The 14,225-nt window shown below is 34.5% G+C and overlaps 1 protein-coding gene across 1 annotated transcript in view; it reads right to left on the bottom strand.

Moving 5' to 3' along the window:
• Positions 1-1,553: 1,553 nt before the first annotated feature.
• LOC118199917 (uncharacterized) overlaps positions 1,554-14,225 on the bottom strand; it is a 74,032-nt gene continuing 61,360 nt past the window's right edge. Inside the window, exons 3-4 of the mRNA XM_035371795.2 lie at positions 12,027-12,427; positions 1,554-3,534 (exon numbers count right to left, since the gene is read on the bottom strand). Of these exons, the coding sequence (XP_035227686.1) occupies positions 2,743-3,534; positions 12,027-12,427 (1,193 nt within the window). The 3' untranslated portion in view covers positions 1,554-2,742. The remainder of the gene's footprint in view (positions 3,535-12,026; positions 12,428-14,225) is intronic.

Below are 14,225 nucleotides of genomic sequence, written 5' to 3'. Positions count from 1 at the left end.
TGGGAGATTCCTGTTTCTTACTAACGAACTTGGCTTACGTCAGCGTTCAAACTTCTGTTCTTACGGGCGGTTCATTACACAAGCAGCAATATGGTGGTGAGGATTCTACTCAATTAATGCCAGTTTAGATTTTACATCTGTTAGAATCTACGCTGCTTGCCGTATAATTTGCATAACCCTCTGGTATGAGGGAGCACGTGATGAAAAACAAGGTATAAAGGAAAGAAATATGAGTTAAATGTTAAGGCCCATTTTACACTGCTGAAACTTTAAGCACAAGAAACTCACGCAGACGTAATGAATCCTTGAAAGGGAACAAAAATCACTCATTTTTTAAAAAACAAAATTCAGTATCTATGCATTTATCGCTAAAAAAGCTAGCGAACAAGTTTAGGGAAAGCACCATTTAAAATTTCAAGAGTTAAATATAGCCTTAGTATGACACTAATTCCTCTCCTTCAAGTTCGAGCGAGTTTCTTGGGCTAAGAGTTCCTTACCGAACTTAAATTATAATTTTCACAAACAATAATGGGAAAGGTTGTAATATCTTCGGATATAACGAAACGATTAAGTGCAACAATGTTCAACTATAACCAAGTACATGTATATCGTTACGCATTGAAACACAGGATTTGTACGTCTATATGTCCCAAATTCGTTGCAGCGTTTTTTCTTCCATGTTTCTTTTTTTAATGTATTGTTTCAAACTGAAATGAAAAAACTTTCATATCTCTCAGGGAAAGAAACAGTAACGTTCTTCATATTTATTTCAGTAGCAAATAGTTTACATGCAAGCTGAAAATTTATAAATAAAACCCCATTAACCTTTTTCTTTTTTTATTGATTAAACAAATAGTTTAATTTATTTAAAAGCTTTACATTTTCTAAAACAATAAAATGTATTTTTATATTTTGTAATTTCCCTATAAAATTTTCAGCATCATTATTTATATATTTATGTGTTGTAACTAGAGATGATACGGATCCTAAATTTTTTTCGAATGAGAATATTAAAGTGTCTCAGACGTATCGAATCTCAATGTACTTTAACCCCCAAAAAATGTGTTTTTGCAATAATATTTCGAATTTTAACATTTCCAAGAATTAAAATCGAAGCTAGTGCAGAAAGGGAAGGATTGCTTCAAGAGTTACCATACATAACCACTAAACATGGAAAGCAAAATTCCCTCCAGAAAATTAATTAAGAATATGGCATTTAGGGCTGCCATGAAGTTATACTGATTATTCAGATTTAAGGAAACTGCAACAATCCCGTTCTTTATTTTTATGAACGCTTCTGCTGGGGGTAAAATAATTTGAGCTTTCCAAAATTTTGAGTTGAAATTTTAATAGATTTTAAAATTAGAATTAAAAAAATTGAGCTATGAGAAGTCATGAAGATTCGAGTTTTTCCATTTTTCGAGAAATTTTTGAGTTCTTGGGAGGATTCGAAAGTTTCACAGTTATTTATTATGTTTGAATTTACATGTTTCAAATCATAAAGAGACAAACAAATTCACACTCACACACAAATTGAGAATTAGTAAAAAAAATTAAGGATTTTCTCTTTCTTTATTGATTAAACAAATTATTAATTTAATTAAAAGTTTTACATTTTGTACAACTGTAGAATGAAATTTAGTTCTTTGAAATATCACTGTAAAGAAAATAGTATTGCTCACAAATTTTCATTTTCATATTATAGTATATATTTACATATTTATATAATTCGGGACTTCATTAAGTTGTTGCTTCTTGAGTCCAATAGAAGCCCCTTATATACAAAAGCAAATAACCTTTCATTAAGGCCTTAGGTTTATTTGGTATTCTTTAAATAATGAGAATGATATATACAATGAGAAACTACGAGTACTTCAAACTTATACACAGGCGTTCTACTGAAACTGGTCGTATTGAGAAATGTTAGAAGGAACCAAAAGTATGAAGACAGATATAGCTGTTTAGTACTCTATGTCAAATTAGTAATATGACAACTGAACAACTTATTGGTAGTTATACGGCTTTCATCTGAAAGAACGGGGAATACACTTTTTAATTAATCCGAGTCACACGAATTAATTCTTTGAAATGGATTAGCTTTAAATATATGAGGCACATGGCACACCTTTATTTATTTTAATGATTTATTTTCAAACCAAAACGTTATCTAAGAGGCCTGTGTGACTTTTCCTGGTGATTAAGATATTCTTTGAAGTTTCGTCGTGCGGTCAGTTAATGGGGAAATTTAAGCGCATACTATAAGAGGTTAAGATACACGTGGCTTAATTTCTCTTGCTATCTAATCTTTAGAATATTAATCCTTATCAATAGACACTTGCTTCTATAAGAAATTTCGTTGGATATAGAGGTGCCCAGGAATTACTTTAATTACCCAGCTTAGTAGAGCTCAATGCTGCCTTGCATTAGAAAATGAATTATAGTGCTATAACTATTCAGAAACTCTGAAGCAGGAAATTTGTATTTCAGGCATCTTAATTAATCTCCCAGAAGATGCTTTTCGTTTTTAACTTCCACCAACACGAACGAAAGAAACTTTTGTGAATATTTATTTTAATCCTGCGTATAGTTTGACACTCGTTCTGTAAATTCGCGCAATCTTTTAATACTGTGCTAACGATGATTAACTTCTGAATGCTGGTGTACTTAAACCATTGGCATTTCAAAGATGGTAAATTACACTTCCATTTTCTGTACTTTTTATTATTAAGAAATACCTGTATATCAGACTGAACCAGCATGAACTCTCATATGTCGATTAAGATTTCCGCTTTGTGAAAAACGAAGCAAGCATAATTTGCATTGGTAAGGTTTTTCACCGCTGTGGATCCTTAGATGTTTAGTTAAAGTTGAGCTGTCAGAGAATGATTTTTTGCACATATAGCAACGATAAGGACGTTCCCCGGAATGCGTCCTCATATGCGTAGTAACTGAAGAACTTTGAGAAAATCTCCTGTCACATACGTGGCACCGAAAAGGTTTCTCTCCACTGTGAGTGCGTATATGAGCAGTTAAGTTAGCAGCTTGGGAAAATGACTTATGACAAGTTCCACACTTGTATGGGCGCTCTCCGGAATGAGTCCTCATGTGCGTTTTGAGAGTACTTGGTCGTGCGTAAGTTTTTCCACATATTCTACAAAGATTCAATTTTCCTGAAGAATTGGAATCGTTATTATTAGTGTCCGAATCCAACACCGTCGTCGATTGCGTTGGCGATGTTTCTGACACTATACCAGCTGGAAAACAAGCAGCACGACCTGTGGGTATGGATCTTGGCTTTGGTTTAAACATCACAGGAAGACCGGGTTGATTGGACTCCACGGGAACTGCTACGGTTGCATGTTTGCATGGGTAGAATGCTCCTGGCATTGCTTTTAAGCTCGTACTGCAAGAAGAAAATTCCCTTTCTATCGATGGAAGAGACAAGGAATCCGCCGGTCTAAATTCGGCAGTGAATGTATAAGTTCCAGCTGCTCCTCCTGAAGCATGTGTAGGTGATGGAGCATTGTATTGCATCTGTAAGAAATATGAAGACATTAAATAAATGGGGAAACACTCTTTCGCAACAAAGTATAAAATAATTAAGCAGTAGTAAAAAGGATGGCACTAAAAAGTGCCGCTTCTAAGAATTTATAATTCACTTTTAAAGATGCACGCATTATAAGTGCGAAAGACAAAAAGTATTGGTAAAAGTTATTTTATAAAACAATTAGTGAAGGTAATCAAAGCAAATAGTCCTAATATCTAATTTGTGTTAAATTTGGCATGAAAGTTGAGCAGTCTGAAATTTGAAACTGCTTTGCTGAATTGCATTATTCAAAGAAATATAATATAATCCTTTCTTTACATCACTCAGAAAAAGTATCTTGATTTCATTAATCAAGTTGAAATATTAGTGAATTTTACTTCCACTAGATATTTCTCTAAGTATTTTGATCTGATTGCTTGGGGAAATTAATATAAAACGTGTCTTATAGTTCAACTCGTTAACTTATGGCCCTCTATGTTACAGTGCGGACAACACATGGGACTGTTCTTATACATATGGGAGTGTAAATGAATATCGCTAGTCCACAAAAAACGTTTTTCTTCTGATACATTGGAAATTATTTTTGGCTACATAGGGAATGAAGATTTCAAAAAGGACATCGGTTTGTTCGATGTTTTAATTTTAGAAATACTGCCTAACCATCTTAGATGATAATACATGTACCAACTGTAACCCCAACATAATAGTTCCAAGTGGATTTAAAATATTTCATTTTTTAAAACTCAGAGGCAAAAAATTAGGCTTACTACAATCGATAATTTTTATTAGTATGAAAAAAATGTAGGATGCTATTTACAAAATATGAGAAGATTCGTTCTTACTTAACAAAGTAGATTCATAAAAGGGAATGCTTTTTACGTCTTTCAGACGGCAGTGAAAAAAAAAAATTTTCCGGGATTTGAAATGAGTGCTATTCATGAAATGATATGACAGCTGAAGAGCAAAATTCAACTAGTCAAATGCAGCTTAGCTATCCAAAACAAAAATCATCCAGCCATCATTACACTATTCATGAAGCAGTTTGTGACAGCATTGATTAAAGATTGTGAGTACTTCAGTTATTTGGTAAGCAATTTCCATGATTTAAGCGAAGAAAATCGGACAGCAGGAGCCTTAAAGTTTACTGAATAAAACAACTTACAATTTTATAAAATCAAGGAATGCGGTTTCATTTCCTGTGTGGTCGTCATTTGTTCAAAATCCTTCTCGGCAAATATAAGTCAGAGTAGTGCTCGATATTAGAAAACAGTCCGTTTTGCATGCCATTAAGCTCAGCTATAAATACTAAGGCTCATTACTTCTGCAATCATTTAGGTAATTTTCCAAAAAACTTAGAACTTTAAGTTAAGCAGAAAGATTCACAGGAACATAAATCTTATAGAAGACAGACTCTAAGGAATATGAATCATCAGCATTAGAATAAATTATTGCTAGAGTCTTGACTGAAACTCTCCTGGTCAATTGCAATCTGTGTAATGTCATAAAGAAAGCGTTTATATGCGTTTAACAACTGCTCAATTTTAAGTAAGATTGGATTTGAAATGGCATTAATTTTATTAGATTATAAATAAAAAAATGTTCAATTTCACCACCATATAACTGTTTTACATTACGTAATACTTGTAATTAAATACTGAATGTTTAAACAGGGGGGATTCAAAAATAGAGGATCAACTTTCTAGGAGGGATGAGTACACTTACACGACTAAGAATCCCAAAGCAATGAAGGATCGAAAATGCAATCCTAAGGAAATAAGGGGATATTAAGGGCTGTCTCAGGAAAATCTTCGACAGCCAGCCACAGAGTTATTAGGATGAATATACTTATACCATAAGCTTAAATAAGTAATGACTTTCCCGATAATGAAGCTGCCCAATGTTTCCTGGCTACGTGCCAGGTTCTTGCCATCTACGTTTAAGAGCGCTTGTTATCTGCTTGATGACACTTTATCACAGCTGTAGTTGGGATGCAGCGTTAGTCATTAAAAGTTTCTATTGCATGCGAAGAGTATGGAACAATTTACGAATATGGAAATAGAGAACATGCATATTGTGTATAATAAAATTCATTGCAACGGAAGGGCTGCGGCTCGGTTGCATACCAAAGGTACCCGAATAGGCGTGCACCGAATTACTGAATATTTGCTAATTTGCAATGTAACCTGTGTGAATATGGGACATTCTGATAGAGCAAGCATGATATAGAGCGGCCACGAATGACACGTATACCTGCCTTAGAAGACGAGATATTGCGTCGAGTACAAGAAACTCTCGGTTCAGGCACACGAACCATTATCCGTGATTTTGCAGCCTCTCAGTCCAATGTATGATGCACATTATACAGGCAGCGTTTACATCTATATCATTTGCAACTGGTCCAGTCATCACAAACTGAGGGTAATCCTCCACTCATGGAATACTTTCTCTGGTCCGTGGACAAATGTTACCAGAACACATCGTTTCCATCTTGCATTCTCTTCACCCATGAACCCATTTTCTTTATTGATGAGATCTTCGATTAACAAAATATTCATGTGTGGAGCTACGACAATCCACGAAGTATTCACATTCATGCAGCCTACTGATGCTTTTCAGTGAATGTATGAGCGTGTATTATTGATGATTGATTAGTCGAGCCCTATCTCTTACCACTCCTATTGCGTGGTCGAAAATATAGCATTTTTCCGGAAGAGGTACTGCCACAAATTACTGAACAATGTTCCTACGTCAATTAAGTGTGCAAGGTGGTACCAGCACGATGGGGCTGCTGCTGATTTTGCTTATGCCGTAGGGAATTACTTGAACAATACGTTTGCGCAGCAGTGGATTGGTCGTGGATGAACCGTACCATGGCTTCCATGATCATCCGAATTATCTAGCCAAGATTTTGTTCTTATGGGAGGCCCTGAAAGCCATGTATTACGAGACGTCCGTTGATTGTAACATCGACCTTGTCTCAAAATTCTTAAGTGGCAGCTAAAAAAGTACGCTTCATGCCGGGCATTTTGAAAGGATTCGGCAGTCCATGCGTCGGCGTTGTGAAGCCTGAATAACGGTGAATGGTCGAAACTTTGAGCACTTATGAAACTGAAAGTGCACACGTATAGTAAATTACTGCTACAGGGTCTTTCCACTTGTTATTGGAATGCCATTCCTGCATCTTTGCTTATTCTCCAACTGTTCACAGGTAGTAAGGAGAAAAAGTTGTTGGAATTCATCGTGATCACAAACCGACATTTAAAGACCATAACAAGTAAATTTTGACTTTCCTAATGATGAATGTTCCCGACATTTCGTAACGTGGCACAAAGCATGGAATCTCGGACGTTTTGATATGTATGCATTGGGAATTTTAAAATGGCGCATTTTCGTAGCTACCGCGAACGTTCGACGAATGCCCAAACGTTATTTAGTTACTTCGCTCGACGTTATCTCAAAATGTCCGAGATTCCATGCTGTGCCCGCGATGTGAAACTTCGTACAACTTCCTTATCAGGAACGACATGACTTATTTTAAGTTTATGGTCTTTAAATGTTAATTTGCCATCACGATCTATTCATACTTTCCATCCTAATACCTTTGCAGGTGACTATCAACGGTTTTCCTGCGACAGCCCCTATCAAACCCTTTATCGCGCTAGGGTTGCATTTCTTACACTGTATTCTTATGGGATTCCCAGTTTTCTAGGTATATCATACACCTCCTAGAAGATTTTTCCCTCTAGTTTTGAATCCCCCCTGTATTATATAATGCATATAAATAAGCATACAGTCACATGTAATTAAATCTTTCATTTAACGCATTCTTGGATTTGGTTAACTACATACAAATATAAGTTCCTTAAGTTTATTTCTATTTTACTTTTCGTTAATTGAAGTTTGACATAGTAATCGACAATCAGCGTACGAGGTGGTTATGTTATATATCTATAATTACAACTGATAACATTGATATTAATGACATAAATATGTGCAAAAACTGTAGCGTTTGAGGCACTGGATTGTGTTGATCAGTGTATTCCTTAAATATTAGATAGAAACAACAAGTGTGGTTTAGTTATTTTCTTTGCTAAAGAAGGCGAAAAGGCGAACACTCTAAAAAAATTGGAACTGCTAAGGAAAAAAAGATTGAGAACAAAAGGCCATAGTTTAGGTATAAAGTAAACCTTTGTCAAACGCGGGGTTACGTCTTTAATGCATTGCAAAACAGCAAAATCGCATTCCTCAAAATTAACTTTCGATGGAAAAAAATGCGTTAGTTATAATTCAGATTAAGAAACTATAATAATTCAGATTAAGGAAACCTAGATATTGTTGTAATTAAAAAGAAAACACGAAATAAATGTTCATTGAAAGGATTTTTATTACTGCTTAGTAAGTACGTGATATAATTATTTTTTTTAAACTGGTGAATTTTGCTTTGGACAATGACTGCCGCAACTCTTTAAAAATGTTGAAGCTAGGTGAGCATAGTTTTTCAATGATTCTCATCAAGTATCATCTACTTTCTTCATTTGTATAAATTTCCTCTGCAAAATCAGATAGCTACAGTGCCTTTTTTAACAATTCGTTTTAACTTCTCATAAATTCATCAAAGTAGCTTATTTTCTTCTTCGTTGTCACTGCTTTCACTGTCCGCTGGTGTTAGAAGATCATCTGGTTCTTCATTCATCAATTCTCAATTAATTCTTTGACCTTCTTCTTCCATATCTGAAAATTCATTGGCGCCAGTTGCTTTTGAAATTTGGACGATTCCTTTGGCTTCAAATACAATGTACAGAAATCTTTTAAAACTGTTGATAACTTCTGGCCAGTGGTGATGACAATAAGCATTATGTGTTGATGAATGAGCTTTGAACTGCGTACGATAAAATTCTAAAGTTCAAAAAATTAAATGGAGACGGTTAAGATAAAGCGTATATGCGAAATCGATTTCCTAGCCTCCCAAACAGTATAGTGGTTAGCTTCGCTGACTGTCGTGCCGGAGGCCCCGGGTTTGAATCCCGCAGAAGGCATGGATGTTTGTAAATCTACAGTGTCCATGCGTCATGGGGGCACTCTAAATATGAGGCGAGCCGAAAGTTCTCTCGAGAGGTTGTTGTAGGGGAAGAGGGGGTGGGAGACTCTCGTACCCGTCCCCCCCCCGGTGCTCTCCATCAAAACTGAGAGCGGAACTGAGCTAAATTTCACTGTCACTTGTAAGATGGCTGTTGACAACGACAGGCATAAACTTGCGCTTCTATTTGGTTTGGGTTGACTATTGGTCAGATAAGTGAGCATTAGCAACGACAACAACAACGATTTCCCATCATCCTCGCTTGCAAGAGTTTATTGTACTAAAAAAAAGGGGGGGAAAGGGCCTTCATTGCGTAAGATAAATCGAATGCTCCTACGTCTAAGCTCTGATCGAGGTAAAAGTTTTATATGATCCTTGAGAGTAATACTTACCAGAATTTCATCTTCTTCATCTGTCTATAGTTCAGCTGTGATAGCCCATGATAATGTTATTTTCGATCTGCTAGGACATATGTGTTCATAAATGCATGAACTCACTAAAAAATTCGCGAAACTTCCATGAGCATTCTCAAGTTAGAATTTTTTTTAGAAATATCTAGACGACATTAATGCCGTTTTTATACTATCGAATGGAAATATAACAACAACTATAGTTAGGTGTGCAAATGGTATAAAAAGGTTGCGTAAATGAAATATGTAAATATGAAAACTTAAGATTTTAGACAACTCAAACTACTATAACGTAGTAATAAGTAAATTTTGCTATTTTAGCTTTATGGCTTCCAAGTAAAGGAATTATTCGAAAAAATATACTTTATTTTTAACAAAATAAACCTTATATTCAATTCGGATATCCATATATTGAAGGCAGAATTCAACAAGAATTTCATTAAACAGCCAGAATTATGATTTTATTCAGCAATTTACTGGCAACATACATGTCTAGATGTTACCACTAAGAACTTGAAAATACGACGATTCACATTGTTGTCCAAAAGTTCGTGATATAACGGATTTCGAATGTTTAGCGTAATGTATTAACATATGTAAGAATGAAGGTGCATGGATCCATTTATTCTAGAAAGAGTGTTTCTGCTCCTTTGGGGAGTTGCGGAGCATGCTTTATCCAACTTTCGGGGGGGGGGAGGAACGATTAAATAATATAAAATACAGCTTTCATTTTTAGACAAGAAAGGAAGACAGCTTTATAAATTTAACTTTTTATTAAACTTTGATTTTGAAGGATTTTGAAACGCATGCAATTTAAATTTATAACTGATAATTTAATTACATTGCTATCCAATGGTACAGAAATTATAAAATAATGTCATGAAGATGTTTTATTACTATTACAAGTATTTAGAATAAATGTCGTTCAAATGACCGAGCTTGGAATTTGTTAGCCCATATCTTTGCAAAACAGAAAACTGAAAAAAAAAATACTTAACAAACAATATGAAATGCTCATAAATCGAACTTTAAAACAGTTGAGAATTTATAAACGGGGAACTTTTAAGTGAAAAGGACCTTCCCAGAAAGCTAGTAAACTGGAAAACTGTATTATAACGTCTATGACAAACTGACAAAATGATAGTAACTTGCTAGATGTTAAACACTGGAAAGTTCTCTATAAAGAATTTATAAGCGTCTGAATTGATAAAATTTTTATGAGGAAGACGATACAGAACTTCCAGAATTTGACATTCGAAAACTCGTATCCATTTTCCCACTGCTTCATAGAAGCTAGTGTAGCTACTAATGACAGACTTCTTTTCAATTTCAGAGAGGAAACGTTTTGCTTAAAACTGTTTTATTTGGATTATATAAAAGGAAGTTTAACCTATAAAATTTGGCTATCTATTTCTCTTATTTTACAAAACTCAGCTAACTGATTTGATTATGAAACTGCGTTATAATTAAATTGTATTTTATGTACATCGAATTCTGCTGCGAAGAACTGTCCTGTCGCAAAATAATCCAAATTAAATCGTTATTTCGAGAAAAAGCAATTGTCGTTTATTTAGAATCAAAAATGAAGAATCGAATTTCTAGATTACACTGCTACTTTATTCTATATCCCTTCGAATCTTCGATTGATTTATATGGAAAAATTAGTTCTTTTATCTGGATCTGCATTATCCATAATCTTTCTATCTCGTTGATGTGGCCCTGGTATGCAGTTAGTGATGGCTAATTCAGTGAAGCATATTCTGACTCATTTCTTGTCTTCGTTTCATTCTAAGTCATTTCGAGCAGTTATTTACAAAGCAAGAGAGTATTTGATCGTCAAATTCCAGCCTCAAGGCTCTTCAATTAGAATTGCAGTGGAGTAATATTAGTATGCTTTGCAATAAGCAATCCAATTATTTGCTCACTCAAATCCTCCCTTGTCTAAAGCTTTATGCTGGAGATAGTTCACTCCACTTGTCTAAAGCTTTATACTGGATACAGTTCACTCTGCATTACAAAACGTTTAGAAAGAAGTAGATAACAAAAATTATCCGACTTAAATGTTATTGAACACCTTGGTTTGGTCCAAGTATAAATATGATTTCTTCACTTGCTGTGATCCAGAAAATGAAGAATTTAAGATAATAACATAGGAAGTCACAGCTTTGTATAGTTCTACTGACACTTGATTCTTTAATATTGAATATAGGTTCAGTTTTGGTACACAGCCAAGAATCCTAAGAATTTAGTTCCTAAGAATCTATTTATTATGCATCAGCTCTACTAAAAAGGATGCATTTCCCTGAAAATTTATTTACTTGGGCATATTTCACATTTGTTTCTATTAATGCAATTTATTTTTCCTTTTGCATTTCAATTATCTAAACTTTCCTTAATCTTTCCAAAAATATTATTTCTCTATAAACCCTTTTGCCGAAAAGTGTCTTACCTGTCTCTAGTCCGATTAATTAACATACAAAAATTGCTTTTGCGAAGTGATGATTTTTAAGAATGAAATAGTGAGACTCTAACCCTGTGTAACTCTCAAGCCCTTACATCTGCATTTAACGAGTTTAAGTGAATTAAAGTTTAAATAAGCAAAATTTATAAAAAAAATTAACTTAGATTTATTTAAACCTAAACTGAGGTTTCAAATTTAAAAGTAATCAGAATATGCAACAGATCAGATGAAAAAATGTAATCTCTGTCAAATAGTTACAATAATAAAAGTTTTATGAAAAGCTAATTTCTTCAGCATTTATATTTCGGATTCTCACTGGAAATTAGCTTTCGTTTTCAGATAAAATCAAGTAGTAAAGTTTGCGATGTGACTGAATTGTTGATGTGTTTCATTCACAGTTTACATAAAGTATGTCTTTATGCATTGTTTATACATGAAGTTAAAGTTACTTTTCTTTTGTTTGTTTTTATTTAGGTTTTGCAAGTGCCTGAAGCTCCAGAATGTTGAAAGACAGTATGAAACAAAAATTACTTGCACTGGTTGTCCATAGCCAGGAACCATCGTTGAAGCTCCATTCGTTCCATATTGTGTAGGTGGTACTGCAGCTGTCCATTGAACATGATTTGCAGGAACAGATGAAGTAGCAGTGCCAACAAAATGATCCCCAAAATTTGGTACTCCCATAGTCATATTCATAGACAAATTTACACTCATAGCTGTTGGAAAAACAGTACTGTGGGTTTGACCTGCAGATGGAGGAGCACTGAAGTCACTTGTGTAAAATACTCCTCCTGCTCCAGCAACATTTCCAGTCCCAGACACTTGTATTTGTGGGTAGGCATTGTACGAAACGTTGGATGTTGGCACACTCTGGACAGATACGTGATGGCCTTGAGTTACTTGAGGACAAACACTTGAATCTAAACAAATATCTGAAATGAAAGCTTGTCTTTTAATAAAATGTATGAAAGAAACATTTATATGATTTCACGTTTTACAGTTAAGCACATTTTTCAATATTTGTTAAGTAATTGTTATTGTTTATGAGGAACTTCATATTGAAATAAATTATTAACACATTCGCGACCGGAAGCTTTTTTACGTTTCTAATACTGAATACGGGCAAAAGTTATGAAATTCTGAAGCTGTTTGACACAAACTTGTATTGTTAGGGAGAAGATAAAAATTATAAAATATGATTTGAAATAACAGTGTTGTAAATGTGTGTTGTCGCTACATATAATAAAAGGAAGAGTCTGCGCGTTTGTGTCTTTCTTTCGTGATGCACGTAATCTAATAGACCCAAAGCTACGAAATTCGGTACTAGACAAGAGCCAGTGCACTTCGAAGCGATTGTTTCAAAATTCGAATGAGATTTTTTTTTTCATTTTATGTTTTTTGATGAAATCGCAACAAATCGACAATTCTCTCTCATTATATCAACAACAAACGCACGCAGCAATTGTTGCTGATATATCGCTGTTGCCATTGTTGCTGATATATCACTGTTGCCATTGTTGCTGATATCAGCATTGTTGCCACTCGGAAAAATGAGGGCGATAATTCTCTGCAGTTTTTAAATTTAATGTTTCACTTGGATACTCGACATGTCGAGAAAAGGCAGCAGGAAGTTGGTTAATTTATTTATTAGAATAATTAATATTTATAAAACCCAGTGGCTAGCGCATCGCGTAGCAGCACCACAGGTCCGGGGTTCGATCTCCGGGCTGGGCAAGGTCGACTCAGCCTTTCATCCCTTGATTTCCACTACTTGGGTCGATAAAATGAGTACTAAGTTCGCTTGGGGACTAAGCACTGGGGGTCCTATGATAAGCTCACCACTTGTTCAGGGCATATGCTCACGCACCCCGGGGCCCACTGTCAATAAAGCAGATTTCGGGCACTGCAGGCCTTGGCTCACTAGGGCTTTTACGCCACTAAATTTTTAATTAATATTTATATTAAGGGATATTGCTTATTTCATTATAATTTTTTTATAAGTAATACATTTTTAAATATTTTTTTTTGGATAAAATTGTTGTGCAGAGTAAAATTCTGTGCAGTTTTTAAATTTAATGTTTGATTTTCCCTTGAGGCATTTTCCGGTACATTTAAAAGCCAGACGAAGGCTGGCCGCTTAGTGGCTAGTTAAAAATAAAAATATTTTCATAAATTGTTTACTTAGTTTTAAGGTAGATAATAGACCGCTTGATATTATTTTGCTTAGCTTATTTAGTATTATGTTACATGTACTTTAGGATTACAGAGATGAAAAATAAAATTTAGTATTTCTGTTTAGTGTGAGAAATCACAAAACAACGAATTTTGCATATGGGAACTTTGCATAATTTGCATATATATGAAGTATCATAACGTTTTCCACGAATTTTGCAGATTCTACAATATTTGCGGGGATACTTTGACTTTCCGATTGTACGATTCTTTTGAACTGGTGTGTTGATGTATCATCTGAAAGCGTATATGGAAGATTATGGTGAGGTGCTCGACTTACTGCTGTTGAGCTGTTACTTGGTAAATTTTTAGAATCATGATGTTCAGTAGCAGAAGCAATCCATTCTTCTGGCAGAGTTTGCTTAGAATTTCGAAAAATTAATTTTGATATTTGTATTGATTCTATGATACAAAATAAATGAAATAAATTAAGCGAAGTGTGTGCAATGTAAAAGAAACAAGAAAACTCTTTTCATCCATTCGATATATGTTGGCAAC

Source organism: Stegodyphus dumicola, chromosome X1, assembly GCF_044657685.1.
Source record: "Stegodyphus dumicola isolate Sdum_Otavi_A_Nest chromosome X1, ASM4465768v1".
NCBI classification, from domain to species: Eukaryota; Metazoa; Arthropoda; class Arachnida; order Araneae; family Eresidae; genus Stegodyphus; species Stegodyphus dumicola.
The sequence above is the reverse complement of the archived record's forward strand: the minus strand, read 5'-3'. Positions and strand labels throughout refer to the sequence as shown.